We start from the raw sequence: 17181 nt of genomic DNA, 5'->3' as shown, positions 1-17181 counted from the left end.
AATTCCTTTTAATGGGAGGGTTGAAGAGAGTTTTTCCTGCCAAAGCAAAATATGGGGTAAGTGATAATTATGTCATGACTTTCTTTGATTAAAAGAAAAAAATAAGAAGAAACAGTTATTGGTCCTAGTTTTGTCCAAGAAGAGCATGCCTCATGCAGGCAGCTGCTATGTCTATAACAAACCAAGCCAAGTCTTTGGAGTGTCTTTCCATTTTTATTACACTTTCTTATATATATGAATATATATAAGAATGTATGTGTGTGTATATGTATACAGTAGTATACACATCCACACATTAGCTAGTAGCATGACATGCACATAACTTACAGGAAATGTTTATACATAAATATATAAACTAATAAAGATTCTGTGGAAAAATGTAAAATCTTTACCTCAAACAACAGCATACATTGCTACTGTATTTGTTTATATAGACAAATTGATTAAAATATTTAGAATATGTTTCTATTCTAAGGATAAAGGAAAATGTTGTAGAAATCTAGAAAAAGAGCACACTAATTCCACTTTTTACCAACTTTTATTCTATAAAGGCTACTTCTTTCATTGAATATCTTAGTTGCTGAGGAGTTGATAAGGACAATGGCCTACTTTTGAGCTCTTGGTGGAATGGGCATTTTATCTGGATTTATGACTTAAGGGTCTGCATCTACTATAGCTCAAATATTGCATAAGTATCTTACTCTTAACAAGTATCTTATAAGAGTCTCAAGATTTATCAGGCAAAAGTTCCCTTAAGCTTGACTAGTTTTCAATCTTATAAAACTTTATATACTAATTTAAGATGAATATAAAGGAAATATGGATAAAATCCATTTCCAAGTAGCAAGTTTACACTATTCATCATGAGATAATTGTCAACGGATATGAGGCTAAATATTTCCATCAGGGTTGACCTCATTTTTAAATATTATTGGGCTCAGAATTGAATTACACAGTGATTTAACATTTAAAAAGTCAAAGGCACCAGTTACCTATTAGGAAGACCCTATTTTCAGTTTCATAGAAAACCTGGATAAACTTACCTGCTACATACAAAGAAACAGGCTGCCACCCTCCTGTCTCTTCAGACTGAGCATACTTGAGGCACCAAGACTCTTTCATCTAACTTTATAGCCCTAGGGACTCAAACTCTGGAGAATCACTAACAACTTACTCTTTACGAGCATCAAAACAGGCAATTAAGCCAAATGCCAAGTCTCTTGTGTCACATTTAGTGACTGGAATTTCCTTGAAGTTACACAGAAAAAAAAAAAAAAATGCAGCATGAAGTTAACTATCAGGCTTTGCTTGCACATAATTAAAATTACAATAAAACTTTAAATACTGCCTCATCTGTTCCAAAATTCAGTGTGCCTCTTGGATTTTGACCAAGTTACTCAACTTACTTACAGAATGACCCAAAAGTTGTCCATTTGGAGTGGATCCCAAAACAAGAGAAAACTTACAACAAACTCAGTAAGCAAGCAAACTGTTGTGCTATTGTCCTGTGTGACACAGTATATATTATTATCCTTGAAATATATTTATCAGGTAGGGTTGTTCAGAACTTTAGATAGGCCTTTATAGTGAATTGCATGTCAGATCTTTAGGAGTTTAAAGAAAAGCAATATCTTACTCTGCAGTTGAGTACTATTCATTTGAGAGTCAGTTTCTGACTTTTTAATGGACTGCTATTAGAGACTGAATAATTGACAATAGCGACCAAGTACCATGAGGTGTGCAGCTCTCATTTGTGAATGGCATATAGTCTATCCTGCATATATCCTGCATATACATACACAGCAGCCAATAGCACTCCTATACCTGAAAACACAAGTAAATTTCATAATCAAGTGGTACAGATGTCCATGGCCCATACCCTTGCCATATTACTTCTTCTTGCTCAGCCTGAATTTGTGTCTCATGGGGCATTCCCTATGGCAACTTGAATGTGGAAGGAAGCATAGGAGCCTCATTTTCAGATGATTCCCCACGATATGCTGGCCCACACAAAAATGAATAACTGCAGCACTATAATCCTACCCTAGAGTGGCCCTGAAAAGCAACAGCTAAAGAAAAATGTTCTAGTATTTACAAATTCAAAAAGGGTGCTTGGAACATGAGGAACACCTTTGAAACTTAGTTATGGGGCATGTTCTTTGGCAATACCTTAGAAGAATGGGGTAATAGCTTCCTGAATATATTATATATTTGAAATCTACAACCAACATACATTGCTCTTTCTCCAAAAATTTGTGAGATCCAGAACTTTTGGGTCCAAAATACAAATACAAATAGTTCTTCTACCCATCACGCTAAATCTTTGCTCCCCATAAGTGGAGTCATGAGCTCTAAGGGTTTAGAGTCTTATCTCCCAAGTGTGTCATGCTTCCAATAGAGAACACGGTGATTGATTCATTAGGTTGGAATTGTGACTTGTTTGACCAAGAAAATATTGCAGGAGTGATGTGAGCATTCTGAGTTGAGGCATCAAAAGGTCTTGCAGTTTCTTTCATTTTCTTCAAATGCTGCTCTGAGAACACCACATAATAAAACCATTGTAACCTATAAGCAGTTGAGAAACTCTTTGGGAAAATACTGAGGCGCCACAGCCAAAGGCCAGTACCACGTCACCTAATAAGTAAGTGATGTCATCTTGGAAGCGTTAGATCCATCCCAGTCCCCAGGTAAGTTCAGCAATGTGAGTGAGCCCCAGTGAGACTGGAAGAAGAACCACCCATTAAATCCAGAGAATGGTGAGAAATAAACTGCCTTCAGCCATTAAGTGCTAAAGTGTATTTTCCTTGGCAAAAAGCAATTTAAGTACGTTCCGAGTTACAATTTCCATGGATTGATTTGCTTACAAAGTTAGTTGCAATATCCATTATTCCTGTAAAACTACACCCACATGCTCAGAGCTGAGCATGTAGCTGATTTCAGATGTGTCAATCACAGTGGGCAACCAAATATATATACATGCATATGTACATGGTCATCTATACATGCATGTATATGTATGTTTATACATATGTAAATATATGTTTTTATACATATGCATGTAAAGAGACAGAAATAGACATAAGTCAGAATGCAAACATTATGTAAATAAACTTCTAATTCTAAATTTCATTACATATAGATGGTATAAAAGCTGCTTCTTTCCTGGAATTATTTCTTATCATTACCAAAATATAAAAAGGTAAGGTATAATTTTCCAAAATTTGGACAAGCAAATACCATTTTCTTACCCAATATGTCCACTGATGTGAGTATGTTTTCATCAGAAAATATTTGGTCAAAGATGTGTTCTGTATATATAAGTGTATGCGTGAATTAAAACAAATAGGACACAAAATTCACAATAAGTCCCTCTGTGTGTAGTGGAATCTTGTGTAACGGAACCATTAAGAGTGATTTCTGTACTAGTGGAATCAGATTGAATGATCATAACACATCTTATTTATTTTAAGTCTATTTAGGCTGTTTCCATTTTTTGTTATTATAAGCAATATGAAACTAAATATTTTTGAACATCTCTTCTGATGTGAACGTGCTTGAGTTTCTTCAGAGCAGTTATTTGGCATAATTTTTCATGTCATAGGTTACACAGAAAATATTATTTTATGATATACAAGGATAAACTGAAAATGATTTGTTCTTTTTCCAATTTTAGCACCATTACATTTACTTTATTTTTTGAATTTGTTTTTATAGATATCTTTATATTACGGATATTAATCTTTTGTCAAATATATTTCAAAATTTTTCTCTCATTCTCAGATTTCTTTTTTCCATGTGCTAATGGAGTACATTTTAATTTTAATGTAGTCCCATTTATTTTGCTTTCTATATCTTCAAAATGTTAGGCTACTCTAATATCGAAATATATTTTTCTTTATAGCCTTGAGAGAAGCCAAATCTTCTAAGAATTCTTAATGGAATCATTAATATAGAAAGCAAGAATACATTGCTTACAGAGATATTTTCACTAGCGTTTTGCAACGTTTTTACATTTCTTAGATCCCTTTTGTTGTAAATTTTATAAAATTATTACTGAACCCTAAAAAATTGAAGTATTATACTTTAAGAATGTTGTTAGCAATGTATTATTTTAATATTTCCAATAAACAAAAATTATTACTAGGCCAATGTCCAAAAACAATTTTGCAGATGTATACAAAATTATCCACAAGTATTCTGAAACTTAATACAAGCTGCAAACAACTTTCTTCCATCATGATAAACCAGAATCTGTCTAATCCAGAGATATTATTAATAATTAAATCCAGAACAATACATGTTTGGATTTCTGTGACGAGGTTAATTAAATGAACCAACATTTCTGAAATATTAATTATAATATTGAAGAAATGTTTCATGTTTTCTGTAATCTAAATTAAGCTTGAAGGAAAAGATCTCTAAATTGAACCTAACAATATTTAAAAATTAATCCCAAGCCTAGTTATGAGACGTATTGTGGATAATGGGAGCACTGTTTTTGTGGTGCTGACAAATGTAAAACAGTCCAAAAGTTATAGAGTATCCAGCTTAAAGTAAATACTTACAATTAGAAAAAGAAAGGTTTCCACAGTATAATAATTAGCAGCACAAGCATTCATATAAAGAACCATGATCATCTTTGATTACGTTACACCTGTTCTTTGGTTTTTGGAATAGGAGATGGGAGCCATATTCATTAAGGAGACATCACCAGAAGTCTTACCTAGGTAAATAAGACATCATGCTAGATATTATTAATTTAGTCTGAATTTTTTGTTTCTTTCCCCCTGTAATTCATCCAGTATATTGAAGGCTGAATTTCTAAGTTACTTTTCTAAGTATTGGAGATAGAAGAAAAAATAAAACAAATTTCAGCCATCTTGGAGCTTGTCTCCTACTGGGAGAAACAAATACCAAACAAATAAATTCTTACATGAATTTAAAATATCACCTACAGCTATGAAAGAACATTAATCAAATTAAGGGGATAGGGGTGACCATCACATTATATTAGGTTGCCAAGGATGGATTCTGTGAGAAGGTGATATTTAAATAGAAACATACATACTTTCATAGAAATTTAGTTACTAAAATTACTTCCAATGCGAAAATATTTTGAAGTCTATTAACTTCTGCAGAGATTCATTCACATTTTTGTACCTCGTGCTACAAATCTGTGAGTTCAGCCTGGGGATTAACGCGGCATAACGTACAGAGTGTGCTTTCTCAACTACCTGTGAGCTTTTGGAGTTGGTGCACGAGAGAGAGGAAGGATGGTGGCAATGTGGGAAATGGGTGGAGAGGGCTGATGTGTACTGGTAGAAAGTGCCTTTTAGACAAGTTGAAAATGAAAGCTAAGGAGTGAGGACTCTGAGATTCCTTAATTCATCAAAATTGACTAAACAAAACAAACAAACAAAAAATCCACTATCCGGATGAACTGATCAATCTGAAATGGCAACAGAATATTTATTTTAAAATATGTTAACTACATTGTGCCCACAATAAGCAATACACTCAGAAAATGGGTGACAGGGAACAGATTATATGCCCTGGTCTAACATCCTGCTGGATGGATGGAGCAAAGCTTCTGGGACATGGTGAGTGTATCATGCACAGGGCTATCTCAACTCCTGCTGTACTAGTTTCCACTGACTTGCTCTTGAAAAGCTTTGTCTGCAAAGATTTAAACAATGCAAAGAACTTATTTAAAAGGGAGAGTATGTATGTTAAGATGCATACAAGAATCACGAAAACTTTTTCTCTAATTTAAATGTTTATGTTTTAAAAAGTCCTGTTATGTTTTCATAATCATTAAAATTTTATCACTAAAATCATGTTATTGCCAATAGAAAAAAGGAGAAAACAAAAATTTATTTTAAATGGCCTCTAGTGACTCTACACACAATTAGACAGGAGTGTTGTTTAGACATATATATATATAAATGTCTAACAACATATATGTTTTATGTTTAACAATGTATATATCTGATGATGAATATTATGTAAATTTCTTAAGGTTACCACAAAAAATTACCAAAAATTTGACATAGATATATGTTTGCTTAGATCCTTGATATCCAGAGAGGACCTAAGGGCCAGTACCACAGGATCACTTGAAAGTTTGCTAGAAATGTAGAATTCTCTGTACCAGAATGGACATTTTACAAACAACCCTCCCAGGTGGTTTGCATGTGTATGAAGGTTTGAAAATTGCTAACTTTGATTCCCCTTGATATGGTGGAAATTCTGATGATGCAGCAAGATGTTTTAATGAATTAAAAGAACATAAATAAACATTCAGTTTTTACTCAGTTTTTTGTATTGTTCTTTGTCGCCTTCTTGCTGCTTCTATTCAGAAACTCAGGGTCAAAGACAATTTATCCCGTCTCCGTATACAAGACAATATAACAGCAAGTATGTAATAAACACATTTATCCTGAAGGATAATGATTGATAAGGCTTAATTTCTCATATATGTGTTGAAAGAGAGAGAGTAATATTTTGCATCCTTTAATAGCACAACGCCATATACGCACACCAAGAAAACCACCCAATCCAAGGTGAAATTAAAATTGCAAGTTTTAATTTTATTTCCCAGGGTGAACAAACTGTGGGTCACATTATCTGGAAAATGTGTGATATAATATGTTAGTAATTGCTCAGACTTATGGTAAAGTTATCTCTGATCCATGGTGCACAGCTAAGAAAACTTAAAAATAAAAAAGGTTTATTTTACGTTTTATAGTTGTCTATTCACTCACATATGTAAGAGAAGGTTTGGTGGTATATTTTATAGCGTAAGATGAAGTTGAAAGCTTTATTTGATGTGAACACAGTAACTCTGGGTTAGCAATTAATATTTACTCTCGAAGGTGAGGTGAAGGAACAATACCAGGTTGACACAGTCCATGTCCTGGGGAAACTTAAGTAACACAAACCATGATTAGCAAGAGGTAAACAGAAGTAACATTTTGCCTTAAAAAGCAAAACAGAGATTATATTACTTATGTCTGAAATTTATCATGATATCGACTCTTGGTAAATAGAATTTAAAGAATCAAGTTTAACACATAAATTTGTGAGATTAACAATATTTAAAATTTTTATCCTCTTGGTAATCTTTCAGGAACTTCCCATAAAATCAAGATTTTTACTTGATATTCGGAGTCATCATGTTTAATATTACTGTCTATAAAAGCACAGAAGGATGTGAGGGAGAAAAGAACAAAGAATTCAGTAGGACTTAGAGACCGTGTCCTAGCTTGTCATTACTTATTCTTACAAATGCACTCTCCTATTCAGCTTCTTAGATCTCCTCTGTAAACCTGACATTCTCATTGCTAAACTGGAATTGAAGAATGTTGTTTGAAAATTTATTTAGCATGCCAAAAGATAAAACAAGAGATTTAGGTTTTATGATCTAATATTTACTTGTTATGTAAATTTCTTAAGACTACCACAAAAAATTATCCAAAATTTGGCAGCTTAAAACAACTAAAATTGATTTTCTCGTAGTTCTCAAGACCAAAAGTCTGAATCAAGGTGCTGGCAGGACTCTGCCGCCTCTGAAGGCAGTGGAGGAGAATCCTTCCTTGCTCCCTGGCTTGTGGCAGCAAACACCATTTCCCTCTGCCTTCACATGACCTTCCTCCCTGTGTGTCTTTCTGTTGTCCTTTATTGTCTCTTACAAGAACACACTCGTTGGATGTTCTTGGATTTAGGTCCCACTGTAATCCTCTTAGCCTTATTATATTAACAATGATCCTATTTCCAAAAATAGATTACTTCTGGGGTTCTGGGTGAACTTAAATAACTTGGGAGACAACATTTAACCCATAGCACTTGTTATAGCCCATATGGTTCACAACTATTTTGCTAAAAACAGAAGTGAATAAAAATGAAGTGATCACATAACTGGCTTCTTAAAATAGATTTAAAAATCTGACTGGTGAATCAACTAAATAATCCAAATTATTCTTTACTAAAAGCATGGAATGAGCCTCAATATAATACATTGAATTCATTTTGGGAACATAAGTCTTTAACACAATTGTATTGAGTGATTCATTAACTTTTGAACACTCTCCTTCACATCTTTGTTCCTGAAGCTATAGATCAAAGGGTTCAACATGGGAATGATGACTGTATAAAACACAGAACCTACTTTGACTATGAGCCAAGAGTTTTTGGAGTTGGGCACACAATAAAGGAACAGGACAGTCCCGTGGAAAATGGTGATGGCGGTCAGGTGGGAAGCACAGGTAGAGAAAGCTTTTTGGCGTCCAACCGCAGAAGGCATTTTTATGACAGCAATAAAGATGAAAACATAGGTAGTGAGGATGACTCCCAAGCTGCTCACCTCATTGAATATTGCAATGACAAAACAAAGCACTTGACTGATGTAGGGGTCAGAGCAGGAGACAGAGACGATGACAGAGTGCTCACAGACAAAATTATTGATGATGTTAGGCCCACAGAAGGATAATGACAAGAGGAAATAGGTGAGTGTCAAAGAAGAGATTATACCCCATGTGTAGGGCCCCGCCACTAATGATGCACAGAGCTTCTGGGACATGACAGCCATGTAGAGCAGAGGGTTACACACTGCGACGTATAGAGCAGAGGGTTACACACTGCGACGTATCGATCATAGGCCATCACTGTCAGCATGAATATTTCTGCCACTGCACATATACAAGCCAGGAAGAATTGCATGATGCATCCTGTGAAGGAGATGGTTCTGTCTTCCACAACCAAGTTCTCCAGCAGTTTGGGTGTAACTGTGGTGGAATAACAGAAATCGACAAAGGACAAGTGACTGAGGAAAAAGTATATGGGGGTGTGGAGTTTAGGGTTGATCCTGATGATCATGATCATGCCCAGGTTTCCCAATGCTGTGATTGTGTAGATGGTCAGGAAGACCAGGAACAGAGGAACCTGGAGGTCTGCATATTCTGAGAAGCCCAACAGGGTAAACATGGCTCCAGAACTCTGATTTCCTTCAGCTAACAACATGGTTGTTGTCTGAGAAAATCTGAAATGATAATAATAAAAGAAATAATTATCTCTTACACATATAACATTTACCCATGTGTCAAACTTTGTGCTGAAACATTAAAACATATTAATTTAGATTTTCAAATAATGCAATGAATTTTAAAATAAGTAGCCCCATTTTTTATATAGAAGGAAACTGAAGCATATATAAATTAGGAGCTTGTTTGAGGTTAGACAGCTTGTTAGTGATGAGCTGGATTTTGAGGCTGACCCTGAATGGCAGAGGTTGCAGTACAGTGCAGTAATCCCTCCTTAGCCACAAGGGATATATTTCAAGACTCCCAGTAACTGCCTGAAGCCACGAATTGTACCGACTGCCGTATATGCTATGCTTCTTCCCTATATATACATACCCATGAAAAAGTTTAATTGGAAAATTAGACACAGTACAAGATTAACAATAATAACTTAAAAGAAAATAATTACCACAATATGCTAACATAATTACTTTCACATTTTGGAGCCATGATTAAATAAAATGAGGGTCATTTGAACACAAGCATTGTGATGATGCTGCAACAGTTGATCTACGTTTTTTCTTCTTCTTCTTTGTTAGAAAGGATGAAACGGACAGCTCCTAAGGAAGAGGGTAGCATTTGCAGCACAGGAATTCTGGACAAAGGGATGATTCATGTTCAGGCAGGATGGAATGGAATAGTGTAAGAATTAATCCTGCTATTCAGAAGAGCACACAATTTAAAGCTTATGGAATTTTTATTTCTAGAATTTTCCATTTAATATTTTCATATGGCAGTTGACCACAACTGAAACATGGAAAGAAGAAACACAGATAAGAAGGTATTACTGTAGTTTTCTCTTAGATAGAAAACTCTCCTATAGTATTCTTAAAAATGTGTTTTTCACAGTTCCAGCATTCTGAAGGTCTGTGCTTTTCAATAGCACATTTTTTTTTTTTTTTTTTTTTTTTTTTTTTTTTGTTGGGTTTTGCTGTGTCACCCAGGATGGAGTGCAGTGGTGTGATCTCTGTTCACTGCAACCTTGGCCTCCTGGGTTCAAGCGATTCTCCTACCTCAGCCTCCTGAGTAGCTGGGACTACAGGTGCCTGCCACCATGCCTCACTAATTTTTGTATTTTGAGTAGAGGAGGGCTTTCACCATGTTGGCCAAGATGGTCTCAAACTCCCGACCTCAAAGGATTTACCCATCTCTCAAGAGCACTAATTTAACAATTCATACAAATTTAACACTAAAAATGGCAAAGGGTCTGTAAAGGTGAAGCACTGGAGGAGACAATATTGTCATGGCTACATGGCAGATGCCCAGTCTGAGGATCATAGGAATGACACCTTTTATGAGTCACCATGGTAATTTTTCTAGTTTTAAAATATACTTGGATGTTGAAGGAAATATAATTTTGCATATCTTCAACCTTTCTGTTGATCCCATCTTTATGCTACAATAATTGCATTAGTTTTCTAAAATAATGTAGCAACATTATTAAAATGATAAAGGTAAATTTTTGACACATTCCTTTACTCTTTTATTTTCTTTCCTTCACTAGTGCTTTATCACTTAGTGTTACAGATGCTCTTAACATTCATCTAGATCCTTTGTTCATTATGTTTTAATTTTTTATTATTTTTTAAACTGGCAGCTTTACTAACATATATATTATTAAATACTCATTGAATCTCTGAATTCAAGCGTAGCATAAAATGTGTTTTGTCGAAGCTTTTCATGTTATTAAGAGCAAGTCAGAGAATGTGGTAAAAATCACCAATGGTTACATACTCACTCTCAAAATTTCTGGTGACAATAACATTGCCACTCTAGATATTGGAGAGGTTTTTGATAAAATAAGGGTCATTTGAACCTTAAAGGTACATATGTGATTATCTTGTTTTGAGTATGCAATCTTGGTTCTATTTGGAAATATTATTTTGAGAAAGCACAGACATCTGGAAATACAAGCAGTTCATAATCTCAAAAATCTCTTTAATTTAATGAAGATTTTAAAAATCAGTTGAGCCAGTAACAAATACATCTTCAAAATGTTCACAGTAACAAAAAAGTATTTGTATAAATTCTATAAGAAGAGATATGATTTTAGTTTCATCTGACCATCAGAACTCAACAAACCAAGCCCTTGGGAAGACAGACTCAGTTTGTTTAGCACTTAGACTAATGGGGAGTTTCCTACTTCAAAGATTTCAGGATTTAGGGTGCCCCATATTAGTGAAAGATAACACAAGATATACCACTGACCTGAAGCCAATTCACCTGAAGATCCTAATCTCCAAGGAAGTTTCCACTCAGAGTTCGAGTATCATTTAAATTATTAAGAAGTTGATAAATATAACAGGAGTCCACAATAAATTTAAATTAGTATTCTGAGAATATATTTCTTTTTTAATACCCAGGAAAAAAATCAGGGAAAGGAGGAGAAAAGGGAGAGAGAGAAGGAGGTTTCGAAGTTGATTCGGCTTCCTAGAAACAAAAGCTAGGGTTTATGTAGGCCTTCATGACCTTGGGGGTTTAGACCCTAGAGAACTTTTACTGAACTACTTATTTTTAAAACACAAACTCAGAAATTAGATTAAATACCTCCCTGTGTGGCATTTTGCAATAATGTAATTTCTCATAAACCACTAAAGACAATGTCTCTCATCAAACCTATTTCATTAATTTATTTTAGAACTTTTCATGATGGAAAATATATACATTCACATAGAAAACACGCTATCGATAATACAACACAAAGGAAATGATAAATCAGTGAGAATGCAACAATTAATAACTGCTGTTAACATTTTATCTTTATGTCTTTGTGTATATATCTTGTGTTTTTTGAGATGTATGAACAATAGAATGTGCGTTCTGGCTTTTTCATCTATCATAAAATAATCACTATTGTCCTTGGAACAATTGATTTACTTCATGGAAAGTAATTTGTGCTTTCTTCCAAATATGAGCATGCTACTTTTCCAAGCTTATAATAATAAAATCAAGTCTTGAAATATCTTTTTTGCCCATACCTTCTTTAAAATAACATATGTATTTTGGAAGCACATTTAACTCTCTAAAATGATTGGGGGTCAACCAATCAATTGATTACACTACACCTAAATATTCCATAATTATATCCACTTAGGCTCTCTCTGGACTCATGAAAACCTGGCTAAACTTTGTCAGAGTCTCCACCTGGGACCACTAACACAACAGAAGCTATTTATCCTAGGACATAGAAACTTTGTTGTAGATGGCTTGGTTTTATTCCAGAATTCCAGGTATCTGCTAGAAGGTTTTCTTCCAGGATTCTTAGAGGTTGGGGTCTTACATTTAAATCTTTAACACATCTCAAGTTAATTTTTGTATATGGTAAAAGATAAGCATCTGCATTTGGCTAGCCAGGTATTCCAGTACCATTTATTGAATAGGGTGTCCTTTGCTCGATGCTTATTTTTGTAGACTTTGTCAAAGATCAAAAGGCTGTAGGTGTGGAGCTTTATTTTTGGGTTCTCTATTCTGTTCTATTGGTCTACATGCCTGCTTTTTTTAATAAGTACCATGCTGTTTTGGTTACTGTAGCCATGTAATATAGTTTGAAGTCAGATAATGTAAGGACTCTGGATTTGTTCTTTTTGCTTATAATTGCTTCAGTTACTTCGGCTCCTTTATCATTCCACATGAATTTTAGAACAATTAATTCTCTGAAAAATGAGGTTGGTGGGTTTGATAGGAATAGCATTGAATTTGTACATTGCTTTGGGCTTTATAGCCATTTTAATTACATTGATTCTTCTAATCTATGAACATGGAATGTTTTTCCATTTGTTTCTGTCATCTATGATTTCTTTCAGCAGTTTTTTTGTGGTTCTTGTGGAGAGATTTCACCTCCTTGGTCAGATGTATTCCAAGGTACTTTTTTGTGGCTATTGTAAATGGAACTACATCCTTGATTTGTCTCCCAATTTGAATGTTATTGGTATATAGAAATGTTAATTATTTGTGTACATTGATTTCTTATCCTGAAGCTTTACTGAAATTGTTGACCAGTTCCAGGAGTGTATTGGTGGAATCTTTGGGGTTTTCTAGGTATGGAGTCATATTACCAGCAAAGAGAGATAGTTTGACTTCTTTTCCTATTTTGATGCCTTTTTTTTTCCTCGTTTGCTTTCTTAGGCTAGGACTTTCAGTGTTCTGTTGAATAGGAGTGATGAGAGTGAGCAGTCTTGTCTTCTTGCAATTCTTCCAGCTTTTGCCTGTGCAGTAAGATGTTGGCTGTGGGTTTTTCATCAATGGATGTTATTTATTTCAAGACGCATTCCTTTGATACATAGTTTGTTGAGTGTTTTTATCACGAAGGGATGTTGGACTTTATCAAAAGATTTTTTTTCTGCATCTATTGAGATGATCATATGGTTTTGTTTTTAGTTCTGTTTATGTTGTGAATCATACTTTCGATTTGCATATGTTGATCCAAACTTGCATTCCAGGAAAAAAGCCGACTTCGTAGTGCTGAATTAATTTTTGATGTGCTGCTGTATTTGGCTTCCTAATATTTTGCTGAGAATTTTTGCATCTATGTTCATCAAGAGTATTGGCCTATAATTTTATTTTTTCCATATGTCTTTGCCACTCACTAGTATCAGAGTGGTGCTAGCTACATAGAATGGGTAAAGAGGAGTCCCCCCTCTGACATTTTCCTGAATAGTTTCAGTAGACTTGGTAACAGCTCTTTTTTGTATGTCTGGTATAATTTGGCTGTGAATACATCTGGTTTGGGACATTTTTTGGTTGGTAGGTTTTTTGTTACTGGTTCAATTTCAGAACTTGGTATTAGTTGGTTCAGGGTTTCAATTTCTTCCTGATTCAATCTTGGGAGGTTGTGCATTTCCAGGATTCTACCCATTTTCTCTGGATTGTCTATTTTGTTTTCAAAAAGGTGTTGATAACAGTCTTTGAAGAACTTTTGTATTTTGGTGAAACTGGTTGTCATTTTGTTGTTTCTGATTGTGCTTATTTGGATCTTCTCTTTTTTCTTTGTTAATCTAGCTTGCAGTCTATCTATCTGGTTTATTCTTTCAAATAACTCTATTTTGGTTTCTTTGATTCCTTACATGTATTTTTAAGTCTCAGTTTCATTCAGTTTTGCTCTGATTTCAGTTATTTCCTTTCTTCTGCCAGCTCTGGGATTAGTTTGTTCTTTTTCTGGTTCCTGTGGGTATGATGTTAGGTCATGAATTTGAAATCTTTCTAACTTTAGCACACTAAACTTTCCTCCTAACACAGCTTTTGCTGCATCTTAGAGATTTTGCCGTGTGTGTCTCTGTTTTCATTTATTTCAAAGAAATTTTTTTTTTACTTCTGCCTTAATTTAGTTGTTTACCCAAAAGTCATTTAGAAGCAAGTTTAATTTCCATGTAATTGTGTGTTTTAGAAAGATCTTCTTGGTATTGATTTATATGTTTATTCCACTGTGGTTCAAAGGTATGGTTGACATGCTTTTCATTGTTAAAAAAAAGTATTGAGACTTGCTTTATGTTCAAGCATGTGGCCAGTCTTAGACATGTTCTGTGTACAGATGAGAAAAATGTATGTTCTGTGGTTGATGGGTGTAGTATTTTGTAGATGTCTATTATGTCCAATTGCTCAAGTGTCAAACAAATCCAGAATTTCTTTGTTAGTTTTCTGCCTTGATAATCTGTCTAACACTGTCAACGAGGGGTTGAATTCCCCCATTATTATTGCATGGCTGGTTGTAGGCCTAGAAATGCATGTTTTATACATATGGGTGCTCAAATACTGGGTGCATATGTATTTACTATAGTTAAGTCTTATTTTTGAATTGAATCCTTTATCATTATGTAATGTTATTCGTTATCCTTTTTTACTGTTGTAAGTTTAACATCTGTTTTCTATTTTGTAAGAATAGTGATCCTTGCTCTCTATTATTTTTTGTTTACATAACAGATCTTTCTCTAACCCTTTACTTTGAATCTATGTTGTTCCATGTGAAAACGATCTCTTGAGGACAGCAATTTGATAGTCAGATGGGTCTTGTTTGTTTTATCCAATTTGTCACTCAGTGGCATATAAGTGGAATGTTTACATTCAAGGTTAATGTTGGTAAGTGAAGTTTGGATCCTACCATCAAATTGCTAGTTGATTGCTTTGTAGTTTCTATTGTATGGTTGCCTTGTTGGGTTTGTGGGCTATGTACTTAAGGATATTTTTGTGGTAGCAGATATTATTCTTTTATTTCAATGTTTAGAACTCCCTTAAGGATCTCTTATAAGCTAATTTAGAGGTAACAAATTTCCTTAGTGCTTGCTAGTCTGGAAAAGTTTTTATTTCTCCTTCACTTATGAATCCTAGTTTTGTGATACATGAAATTTTTAGTTGGAATTTCTCTCCTTTAAAAATGCTGAAAATAGGCTCCCAAACTCTTCTGGCTTGCAAGGTTGCTGCTGAGAATTCGGCATGTCTACCTCTCTAGCAAGATTAGGAAATGTTCTTTGTTTCCTGAAGCACGTTTTCTAGGTTGTTTGCTTTACCTTTTTCTCTCTCAGGCATGCCAGTAATTCATAGGTTTTGTAGCTTTTGATAATCCCATATTTTTTCAGGACTTTGTTCATTTTTTAAAATTCTTTCTTCTTTATTTTTACCTGACTGCATTAGTTCAAAAGACCAGCCTTCTAGCCCTAAAGTTATTTCTTCTGCTTGGTCCAGTCTATTGATAAATATTTCAACTGTATTTTGAAATTTCTTAAGTGAGTTTTTCAATTTCAGAAGTTCTAATTGATTTTATTTTCAGATGTTTATCTCTTCCTTCACTTCTTAGATTGCTTAAGGATTTTCTTTGTTTTCATTTTTAACCTTGTCTTGTATCTCACTCAGCCTCCTTGTGATCCATGCTTTGAATTCTTTATCTGTTATTTTTGAGTTTTTGTTTTTATTAGGAACCATTGCTGGAGAACTGGTGTGATAGGAATATAACTCTGCAATTATTTTCTTCACTAATTTAACCAGGTCAGTCACTCTTCTCACTTCCATTCTTTACTTGAGAGCCAGACATGGTTTTTCACTTCAGGTAGGATATAGAGATTCACTGCAGTCACACATTTCCATAACTTTTTAAAAGACAAATTGCTACTGTTTTGATCATCTCAAATGTAAACAGAAATTTTTTAAATGCTGATTTAGTAGTTACAAATGTAAACTAGATAAAAAATAAAAGGTATATTGCATAATATCATGGATATTCAACAATGTTGCAAAGGGCATGGTTTTCTTCCTTGTAAAGACTGTAGTATTCCACTGTGTATTCATCTGCTGATGTACACATAGGCTGTTAACATATTGTGAATATTCTGGGTAATACTGCAATGAACATGAGAGTGAAAGTATCTCTTTCACGTATTGATTTCATTTCCTTTAGAAATATACCCTGTATTGAAGATGTTGAATCATATGGTAACTCTATTTGAATCATATGGTAACTCTATTTTTAATTTTTTAAAGAAGCTACATACTGTTTTCCACATGACTATTACCAACTTACATTCCCACCAACAGTATACAAGCTTTCCCTTTCTCCATGTCCATGCCAACACTTGTTATCTTTGACTTTTTCATGAGCCATAGTGACAAGTGTGAGGTGATATCTTGTATAATTTTGATTTGCATTTATTGGATGATTAGTGATATTGATAATATTTTCACATACCTGTTAATCATTTCCATGTCTTCTTTGGTAAAAAAAAAAAAAAAATGTCTATTTAGGTCCTTTGGCCATTTAAAAAAGTCAGGGTGTTTGGGTTTTGTTTGCTATTGGTGTGAATGAGTTTCTTATATATTTTTATATTAACCTATTATCAGATATATGGTTTTAAAATATTTCCTTCTATTTTGTATTTTAAAATAATTTACAAATACTGCAACAGATGATATAAAAGCTTTAGTTTTTAGATTTTTTGGTTTCATGTCATTTAGAGCTATTTCACTAATTTCAAAAGGTTATGCTGGCATGAATATATTAACTGATAGTCTATTGATTAAATAATTTGAATAATCAATTGCACTATAAAAGATGGGTAATCTGTAGGATAGTAAATCATTTTTTTCAGAAATAACGTATCTAGGAATATTATATTCCGTG

General features: G+C 34.0%; 1 protein-coding gene across 1 annotated transcript; it reads right to left on the bottom strand.

Moving 5' to 3' along the window:
* Positions 1–8044: 8044 nt before the first annotated feature.
* Positions 8045–9018, bottom strand: LOC105536120 (olfactory receptor 5D13-like). Its single transcript, XM_011975391.1, is given in 2 exon segments — positions 8045–8608; positions 8611–9018. Coding segments are annotated over 2 exon segments (972 nt in total).
* Positions 9019–17181: the final 8163 nt, after the last annotated feature.

Source organism: Mandrillus leucophaeus, unplaced genomic scaffold (assembly GCF_000951045.1).
Source record: "Mandrillus leucophaeus isolate KB7577 unplaced genomic scaffold, Mleu.le_1.0 Scaffold1540, whole genome shotgun sequence".
Taxonomy (NCBI): Eukaryota; Metazoa; Chordata; class Mammalia; order Primates; family Cercopithecidae; genus Mandrillus; species Mandrillus leucophaeus.
This window is presented reverse-complemented; position numbering and strand designations above follow the sequence as displayed.